The following is a 10,971-nucleotide window of genomic DNA, read 5'->3' as shown; positions in this document are numbered from 1 at the left end:
GTAAGTTACCTCGGACCTATAGTACGAGGATAACCTTGTATAAACATTTAGATTAAATATCTAGCTTCATACCTTTAGTATGTTTTGCACAACATTAACCTTGATAAATCATTTGTTTGTATAAGATATTTTGACCTTTAGTCTTTCTCTTTATTTACCAATTATATGTTATATTTCTTCTTCATGGAGAAACATCTATGCTTGGTTTCTTCTTCAAGAAGAAATATCAGTTTGACTATACTCTTTTTATATAAAACTTTATGTTTCTTAATCACGTAGAATATTATTTTGACTAAAACCTCGGTATATGAAAAGCTACGTTATACTTATATTTGTTCAAGGTTTAGGCTATAATAATAAAATAACTTAAGCAGAACCCTAACCTTACAAGGGTACTTGGAGTTTAACGTCTAAGGTTGCTTAGATTGCACTTCTGCTGTATGTTATGTATCAAGGAATAAACTTATGAAACTTTGAAAATCGGGAGCTGGGCACAATCTACGAGGTTAAGTGTGTTTGATAGAAGTGTGTTTTGGAACGGAGAGGGAAGTTCCGTGGCTCTCTTTCATAGGAAAGTTTTGACTTCCATCGCGTATCACGATGGCGGGCACAAGGGGGCATAGCGTAACGCGACCCCACCGATCTATCGCATTCTGCCACTTGGTGACATGTGACATGTATCTTCGTGCCACATTTTGACGAGTGATTCAACATGTGTCACTGGCTATTTAAAATGGACATCGCATATGAGGTATCTTTCACCACCATTAATAAGAGAATTATCCCATCCATCCAACCCTTGAAGATTATGGAGATTAAGCTCTTGAAGGAAGCCATTAGCATCAAATATTAGTCATCCAAATTAGGTAGATTGTTCTAATTTGATCATGTTTGTATCTATTACCTTGACGTATAACATTATGTCTAAAATTGGCTAAACTTTTATAGTATCATCTTGGTTTATAATGAATCTTAATTGAAATTTACTAATATTGGTTAAACATGTGATCGGTTTATAAAAAGTAAAGGTTATGTTGTAATTATCACTTGATAAGTAATGCTAAAATACTCTTAAAAGATACCCCAAGTGCCGAACTTGAAGATAAGCCAAGAATTGCTAGTCTTGTGAGGCCTTGGTTAACCTTAAAAGAGACACCAAGTACCAAGCTTGATGATAAGCCGGTGAACTGCGATTCTTGTAAGGGCTTGGTTGAGAAAAAAAAAACATGAATCATAATATTAACATGGACCAAATGAAGTATTAGTAGTAATTTATCATCTTAAAATGGGAATGACTGGCAATGTTGTGGAAACGGATTCTCGGCATTCATCCACAAAAATTGATCAATTGCGTGTTAAGTAAGTATGCAACATAGCCTATTTCAAACAAATCTTGGGTTCTTATTACATGAGTTCAAGAATTGTGCGAATTAATACTTGGTAATTCAAGGTTGATCATTTACAACTTATATTAGTTGGTATTTTAAGTATAATACAAAGGTTATTTTTACCAAAATATCAAGGACAATTCACTTAGTAATTTAAGAGATTGTCTCATCTTTAAAGTAAGTTATCTTATGGATACTTCTTATAAACAACTTTCTTACATAAAATGATGTTTTAGTGGAGGTCATGAAGTTATGCATACTTCTTTCTTAAATTATCATGGAATAACATGACTTACGAATAAGGTGTTATTCTCACATTTAAACACCATAGCAAGCTCATAACACATGTTTATCAATTAATTGTTAAACCAAGTTAAGAGGAGTTTTAACCAGATGATACACTTTCATCATTGATCATCTCTATAATAAATATAAAAACTCAAAAATATTGTTTTTATTTTAGAGAAAAATATTGTTTTAGTCCCCGCGGTTTTTAAGTGGAGTCACTTTTAGTCCTTGAACAAAAACATAAACTGTTTTACTCCCCGTGGTTTAAAATTTTGAACCTTTTTCATCCCTTCGTTAAACATCCGTTAACAATAAGGTTAAAATAAGGGTATATGTATAATGTTGGACCTGTGTGTAATATTGGACACTTAAAAAATATTTTACCCTAAATTATTTAATTAACAGTTGTTCAATCAATTCACCAGACGACGGCTACGCATATTCCATACAAGAAAAAAAATCAATCACCTCTTTTTGGCCTTCAAGAATCACGACTGAGGAATCAATTTTTCTGGCTAACCCACGACGGCTCACATTCTCCAGTTACAAGTCGCCAGATTTTAAGCCGGTCACAATTCGCCAAATTTTTAAGCCGGATTGACGAGGTGTGACAGAATTTCATATTCTTCAATGACCCGTGGAGCGTGGAGGCAACGTCTTCCAGACGAGGAATTTGATATACAAACTTACCAGTAAGTTAAAGTTAGGCTTTTCTTCTTTTTTGTTTTTTGTTTTCAATTCATTATAATGAAAGAGTGATTTTTTTTTCATGTTAATTATAGATTATAACAACTTATTTACATTTAATATTTTCCATGGTTGTGAGTTTTCTCAATTTTCGGGTAGAGCTTACGGTGGAGGCCGATCGGTTTTCATCGACAATGTCGAGGTTGGAAAAGTCGGTAAAGGTGATTTGGTGAATATGGCTAGGAATCTAGGATATCCTCCTAGCGAGGTACTTTACTTTAATTTTAGAGAACCAAATACGTGTATGGATTGGGGTATACATGAATTTTGTGACAATTATGATTTTAAGAAAATATTTGATATTGTAAGAGGTGGAATTAAGGTGGTTGAGATATATATTGAACATAGGCATTCACGTTTGATAAACAGCGTATTGTCCTCTTCCCATTTGGACTTTGCAAATGAAAAGGCGCATGAAGTAGATGAAGTTGATGTTGACATAGAATACACATCACATTGGTTAAATGAGGAAAATGGTATGAAACTGATTCACATGAATCAGATTCATATGAAACAGAGCATGATCTAGATTACGTTGTTGAAAAAAATGGTTCTGACTATTTGGAAGATGTAGAAGTGGACATGAGTGCCTTCAAGTATAATGTTGATTCTGATGTGGTTGAAGTTTATAACGCCACAGATAATGCCTTGGATGATTATGAAGGTGATGAACAGGAAAAGAGTATTGACGTTGACCATGTGTATAGTGATGAAGATAATTCCACTGTCTTGAATACGGTGAAACAGAGGATAAGAAGGAAAGCAATTTGTCCCCGGCCTGGGAGTGATGTATGCCCATTCAGTGTCGGTCAGGTAATTGAAGATAAGGCTACGTTGAATGAAATGGTTAAAACATGTGCAGTGGCCTCAAGAAGAGAACTTTTCATTAAGAAAAATGACAATATAAGATATAGAGTGGTGTGCTTGGGTAAGAATCCTACTTTGATTAGCGGTGAGGGTTCAAACTTTCCAACTATGGAAAACCCTATGTCTTAAAGTGCAAAAAAAAAGAACATTAAACCTACTTGCCCTTGGGCAATTCAAATCTCAAGACCATCCATTTCTGATCAGTGGTGTGTGAAGACAATCTCCCACAAACATCAATGTCTACAAACTAGGGTTGTTAGTCTATACACTATGGGCACCATAGCGAGGGAGATAGAATCAGAAATTGAAACAAATCCTACAACCCCCGTTAAATATCTTCAAGACAAAATCCAGAATAAGCACCAAATCCACGTTTCGGAAGTGAAAGTGAAAAGAGCAAAGAAGCTTGCTAATGATAAAAAAGATGATAATTTTATACAACAGTACGGTATGTTAAGAGCCTACCTTGAACAACTGGTAAAAGCCAGCCCCGGTAGCCATGTTAAAATAGATGGTGAACCATGTCATGACCCTAACAGTCCTACTAGGCAATTCAGAAGGGTTTATATATGTTATGGTGCTACAATGAGAGGTTTTCAAATGTTGGGAAGAGAATTTTTGGGGCTAGATGGATGCTTTATGAAAGGCCCATTTCCAGGTCAAATCTTGATTTCAGTAAGTATTGATGGTAACAGGTGTATTTATCCAGTTGCTTTTGCACTCGTGGAAGCTGAAACTCTAAACTCATGGACATGGTTCTTAGAGTGCCTTATAGATACTCTTGAATTGCCCACCGATGCTAACTTCACTTTTATTAGTGACCGTCAAAAGGTAATTATGTCCATGCTCTTTAGTTGCTATTTTAATGTTGTTTGGTTACTATTATTGTTGTTTTATTATGCGTTTGTTGTTGTTAATGCTTTATTGTTGCTTTTAATGATGTTTTTGATGCTGCTAATGTTGTTTTTGATGCTGCTAATGCTGTATTGTTGTTGTTAATGATGTTTTTGTTGCTGTTAATGCTTTATTGTTGCTGTTAATGATGTTTTTGATGCTGCTAATGTTGTATTGTTGATGTTAATGATGTTTTTGTTGCTATTAATGTTGTATTGTTGCTGCTCATGCTGTTTTTTAGTTTGCTAGTGATGTTTTTTTAACTTGTATTGTTGTTGATGCTGATGTTGTTATTATTTGCTGTTTTAGGGATTAATTCCAGCATTAGAAAAAGTGTTCCCTAGGGCTGAGCATCAATTTTGCGTTAGACACATCCTTAAAAACATGAGAAAGCAATGGCATGGAGATGTGTTCAAAAACATGTTCTTAAAAGCAGTCGGTGCCACTTCCATCCCTTACTATTTGAAAGCTATGGAGGAAATAAAGGAAGCAGATGCTACATTATATGATTGGGTCAACCAAATTGCAGCTAAAGCATGGTCAAAAGCACATTATTCAGGTAGGGCAAAGTGTGATATTCAATTGAACAATATGTGTGAGAGCTTTAACAAGCAATTGGTTGGAGCAAGGGACAAGCCTGTGATAACATGCTTGGAGTATATCAGAGAGTATATGACAAAGAGGATTATTAATGTGAGAAAGATGGTTTCAAAGGTTGCAGGCCCTTTAACACCAAATGCTACAAAAACATTTGAAGAAATCAAGACCGAGGCATCACAATTGACTGTTCTTATGGTGGATGCTCATAATTACCAGGTAACATATTATTACATCACATTCGTTATTCTTATTTTTTTATTCTAAAGTTGCTTTTTATATTAATAAGTGAACAGTATAAGGTCTCAATGCGTGGTGGACATGAAATACAAAACATGCACTTGCTATAAATGACATGGCTATTAATAGTATGAATGTTGGCATACCTGAGCAATGGGTGTCTGAGGCTTACTGGTTAAATACTTGGAAAAGGGTGTATGATAACCAAATAATGCCAATCCCAAGTGAAGATTATTGGATGCCTTCACGGTGTCCAACAACACTGATTTCACCAAAACATCAAAAACAGGTAACAAACTGAGCCCGAGCTTCAGTAACTAAATATATAAAATTAATATATATTATGTTATATATAATATTACAATTGAAAAAAAATGTTCAATGAAGTATTAATTCAACATGTTATTATGTCTTTTGCATAGATTGGGAGGCCAAAGAAAAAGAGAAATAAGTCATGGGATGAGAGGAAAAAAAGAGCTGCTGAGGATAAAAGGAAAAAAAGAGTAGAAGAAGTTGAGAAAGTGTTTTCTAAGGGAGGAAGAATGACAAGAAAAGGAGGCACAGTAAAATGCAGAAACTGTGGTGGTTTCGGCCATAATCGTAAAACATGGGACGACAACTACAAGTGCACAACGTGGGTGATGGTCTTGACTTAGTTTAGTTTAATTTTAGTTGTGCTATTAGGCTTTTCTTTTTTAATTTCCTAGTTAGTATATTTCCTCTAAATCTACTCCCGAACTCGTTTCACCACTTTCAAAACTGGAACGCCACTTTCACTAAAGAGCACTTACTCAGACTCGTAAAGCAACCAAAGGAGCTAAGGATGAACCGGAAGGATGTAAAACAACTGAGGAGAACCAAGAAGGACCTATGATGGCGGAAGTAAACAACAAGCTAAACATGAGCCAATGTGGCAAGCCAACACTCGATGTCTATGACAATAGCGTTGCACCACCCGAAATTCTTCTAAACTTCAAAATCAAATCTAGCCCCATTCATATAATTGAAAACTCTGTCCATTTTCATGGACTTATCGTTGAAGATCATTTGTCTAATATTTCCTGATTTATTCGAACTTGTGAAACTTTCAAAATCCAAAATTTCTCCAAAGGTCAAGCTAAACTTAAACTCTTTCCATTTTCTCTCCGAGGTCACGCCTTGGAATGACTTGAATCTTTATCATTCGGTGACATCACCAATTGGGATCAGATGGTAGAGAAATTCTTTCTAAAATATTTTCCACCAGATAAAACTGCCAAGTATCGCACAAGCATCATCGGATTCTGGACAGATGATGACAAGTCACTACAGTAGCATGGGAGAGATACAAGAGCCTTCTTCGAAGATGCCCATCCATGGATTAAACAAGTGGCTTCAAGTCCAAACTTTCTTCGATGCTTAGACTAGCCAAAACAAACAAGCAATTGATCAGGTCATTGGTGGAGATCTCGGTACCCAATCTCCAAATGAGGCATTCGAGATATTAGAAAAAAATGCCAAGAAATCTTTGCCTACAATCCACCTCGATCAATCCCATCACACAAAGGCATACACCATGCCGACAATAGTACCTTTTTCTCTACACAATTTGAGTCCCTCTCGAAGAAATTTGAACAACTTCATATGGAGCTGGTCAAAGCAAAGGTAAAGTGTGCCAAGTGTGGGGGAGATCACAATGACAAATACTGCCAAAGTATAACCATCAAAGAACGTGATTTCATAAGCCGACAAAATAATATGTATGGCAACACTTACAACCCTGGTTTGGAGAAATCATCCTAAGTTTAGCCGGAGGGATGGAGCCAACAATCAAGCTTCATTTGGCTTTGATAAACGACCTTTCAATCAAAACCAACCCTCTCATCCTAAACCTCCATATGAAAACCAAGGTGCAAGTACCAACCAACAACCTTGGTGGATCTACAAAGGAGACTCTGCTGACGCAACTATTAGAAAGTAATAATGCTTCAAAAAAATTGATAGAAGACCGATTCATGAAGAACAAAGTCGAGCTAAGGAACCAGAATGCTTCTTTGCAAAACATAGAAAACCAAGTAGGTCAATTAGCCCAGTCCCTAGTAACACGATTACCAATCCCAACGCTCAAGCCAATACCATAACCCTAAGAAGTGGCAGAAATGCTACAAATAAGTCAGAAGTCACACCTATCCAGCCGGAAGGTGGGACTAAGGTTCTTCACACAACTAACAATCAACCAAAACCAACTACCCCTAAACCAATCAAAGAACCTATGAAACCATATGTTCCACCAATTCCTTATCCAGCCCGACTGAAGCAGGAAAAGATGGAGGCACAATATGGCAAATTCCTGAAACTCTTTAAGCAATGCATATTAACCTTCCATATCTAGAAGCCATTTCTCAAATACCAAAATATGCAAAGTTCTTGAAGGAGGTTCTAACCAACAAACGAAAGCTAGAAGAACTATCACACGTGATACTCAATGAAGAATGCTCCGCCATTTTCTAGAATAAGCTTCCAAAGAAGATAACTGGCCAAGGATGTTTCATTATCCCCTGTCTAATAGGAAACTTGTTTGTTGGTAATGCCTTAGCCGACTTAGGAACTAGCGTTAACTAAATGCCTTATACGGTTTTTTCTCTTAGATAGGACTTGGAGAACCTACGCTAACTCGTATGAGCATTCAGCTAGCCGATAGATCAGTTAAATACCCAAGAGGCATAGTTGAAAACATGTTAGTCAAAATTGACAATTGGTCTTTCCAGTCGACTTCATTATTACAATTCTGTACCCCTTGTCCTAGGAAGACCATTCTTAGCTACCGCTAGAGCAATCATAGATGTTTTCACCGGCAAACTCACTTTCAGGGTAGAGGATGAGGAGGTAACCTTCGACATAGGAAAATATATGAAACATCCATAATACACCGATGATTCTGCATATTTCTTGGTTATTTGTGAATCAATAGTGACCTGTCATATGCGAAAAACAACTGAAAAGAGAAGCTTGCGACACACAATTGATCGATGAGACGGTACATGCCGTCAATTCAGAGGATCAAGTTGTTTTTCAAGAAAAAAAGGAAGAAGAATAAAGCAACTCGGAGGAAACATTCAAAAAGGTAGACAGAGATTTAGAACCTAAATCCAAACCTTCTATCGAAGATCTGCCTAATTTAGAACACAAAGAATTACCCAAACACTTCGAATGCACTTTCCATATGGCAATTCTCATTTACATATCAACATTTCTTCTGGCCTTTCAAGCTACGAGAAAGAAAAACTACTCGAACTTCTTAAATATCATAAAAAAGCCATTTCTTGTAAAGTCATGGACATCAAAGGCATCAGCCCGTTATTTTGTACTCACAAGATTCTAATTGAGGAAGACTTCAAACCCATAGTGCAGCACCAGAGATGACTAAGTCCAAACATGCAAGACGTGGTAAAGAAGAAAGTTCTCAAACTGCTTTATGCAGGATTAATTTACCCTATATTTGACTCTCCTTGGGTAAGTCCTGCTCAAGTAGTCCCGAAGAAAGGATGAATGATGGTGGTAACCAATGACAAGAATCAGATGATTCCTATGAGAACCCTCACGGAATGGTGAGTTTGCATCGACTATCTCAAACTCAATGATGACACTAGGAAAGATCACTTTCCTCTCCTGTTTATTAATTAAATTCTTGAGCGTCTATCAAAAAAATGTACTACTATTTCTTGATGGATTCTCTTGTTATTTTCAAATTCCAATCTCACCTGAAGATCAAGAGAAAACAGCATTCACATGTCCCTATGGCACATTTGTTTACCGGCAAATGCCCTTTGGGCTGTGTAATGCTTTAGCTACTTTTCAACGTTGTATGGTAGCTATCTTTCACAACATGATTGAGGATTCAATGGAAGTCTTCATGGACGACTTTTCTGTCTTTGAGGATTCTTTCAATCTATGTCTTGAAAATCTAAAAAGGATCTTAGCAAGATGTTAGGAAGCCAACCTTGTGTTAAACTGGGAAAAATGTCACTTTATGGTTAAAGAAGGTAATAGTTCCGGCCCAATATTTCTCAAGCAGGACTAGAGGTGGATAGAACCGAAGTAGAAACCATTTCCAAACTTCCACCACCCACATATGTTAAATCCCTTCGAAGTTGTCTTGGCCATGCGGATATTTATCGTCGTTTCATCAAAAACTTTTCAAAGGTAGCATAGACAATGGCACGACTTCTTCAAAAGGATGCTACATTTGTCTTCTCCAAAGAATGTTTGAATGCATTCCAAATTTTAAAGGATAAGCTTGTAGGCGCTCCAATAATGGTAGCTCCAGACTGGCCACTACCATTTGAACTCATGTGTGATGCGAGCGATTTTGCAGTTGTAGCAGTCTTAGGACAAATGAAGGATAAACACTTTCATTCGAGCTACTATGCAAGTAAAACTCTCAATGATGCTCAGGAGAATTAAACACCTACAGAAAAGGAGTTTTTGGTCGTAGTATTCACTTTCGATAAATTTCGTTCTTATCTAGTCCTTTCAAAAACCATCATCTACACTGGTCATGCGGCGATTAAGTACTTGTTCAACAAACCAGATTCTATCTGATGGATTTTGCTTCCACAAGAATTCAACATCGAAATCAAGGACAAGAAGGGTGTTGAAAATGTTGCAGCTGTTCATCCTTCTGGTCTGGAATGCCCAGCTTCACAATAAATAATGGGGGTCAAAATAAATGACAGCTTTCCCCATGAATTTCTTATGCATACCCAAACTCATGAAGGACATCATCCTTGGTTTGCTGACATCGCAGATTACAAAGCCAGCAGAATCATTCACAAAGGAATGACCTTTCAGTAGAGGAAGAAATTTTCCCCATATGTCAAGTACTACTTTTGGGAGGTTCCTTACACATTCCGCATAGGAGTTGATCATATCATCCGAAGATGTGTGTATGGAGAAGAAGCACGCAAGATCCTGAAACAATGTCACGAAGGACCATCAGGAGGTCTTCATAGAGCATCGGCAACAACAAAGAAAGTATTCGACGCCGGCTTCTATTGGCCTACTATTTACCTAGAAGCACATGAATTGGTTCACTCGTGCAATGCATACCAACGTGCCAGCAACATCTTATCTCGAAATTAAACGATACAAAGACCAATCCAAGTGTGCGAAGTATTTGACATTTTGCCCACTAATGATGCTAAGATGGTGGTCAAATTTCTGAAGAAAGTATTCCGAAAACACTTACAAGTGATCGAGGAACACACTTCTGCAATGCGCAAATGGAGAGAGTGTTGGCCAAATACGGGGTACATCATCGACTCACTACACTTTATCACCCACAAACAAGTGGTCAGTTGGAAGTCACCAATCGGGCTATCAAACGAATCCTTGAGAAAACTGTCAGCCATAATCGCAAAGACTGGTCGGAGAAACTAGACGACGTTCTGTGGGCTTTCAGTACTGCTTACAAAACTCCTATAGGCTGAACACGGAAAGGCATGTCATCTTCCGGTTGAGCTCGAACATAAAGCATATTAGGTGCTTAAAATATCCAACCTTGATTTACAATCCGCTGGGAAAACCATATTCATGTAGTTACACGAGCTAGACGAGTAGAGGGTGCAAGCATATGACAATTCGCGGATTCACAAGGAAAGGACGACAAGACTTCACGATGCACGTCTAAAAGGTGAAAAACAATTCAAAGCGGGAGACCAGGTACTTCAATACATTTCTCGCCTTCATTTATTTCCTGGAAAATTGAAGTCTATATAGCCCGGAACTTTCACGGTTAAGGAAGTTTTTGAGTATGGAACCATTAAAATAGTTTAAAAAGATGGACATAGCTTTATGGTAAACGGTCACCAGCTTAAACTTTACTTAGACGAACCCATAGAGACCGTGATGGAGGTACTTCGTGATGCAGTTACACGAGCTAGACGAGTTGAGGGTGCAAACATATGACAAT

At 37.2% G+C, this 10,971-nt stretch overlaps 1 protein-coding gene across 1 annotated transcript; it reads left to right on the top strand.

Annotated features, from left to right (window-relative positions):
• Nucleotides 1-3,560: 3,560 nt before the first annotated feature.
• On the top strand, nt 3,561-5,677 carry LOC143579596 (uncharacterized). Its single transcript, XM_077062853.1, has 3 exons — nt 3,561-4,121; nt 4,494-5,000; nt 5,444-5,677. The coding sequence occupies exons 1-3, from the start codon at nt 3,561-3,563 to the stop codon at nt 5,675-5,677; spliced, it is 1,302 nt and encodes a 433-aa protein (XP_076918968.1).
• The last annotated feature ends 5,294 nt before the right edge of the window (nt 5,678-10,971 follow it).

Source organism: Bidens hawaiensis, unplaced genomic scaffold (genome assembly GCF_021521415.1).
Source record: "Bidens hawaiensis isolate Kalapana, Puna unplaced genomic scaffold, B.hawaiensis_p1.1 tig00029882_1, whole genome shotgun sequence".
Lineage (NCBI taxonomy): Eukaryota > Viridiplantae > Streptophyta > Magnoliopsida > Asterales > Asteraceae > Bidens > Bidens hawaiensis.
The sequence above is the reverse complement of the archived record's forward strand: the minus strand, read 5'-3'. Positions and strand labels throughout refer to the sequence as shown.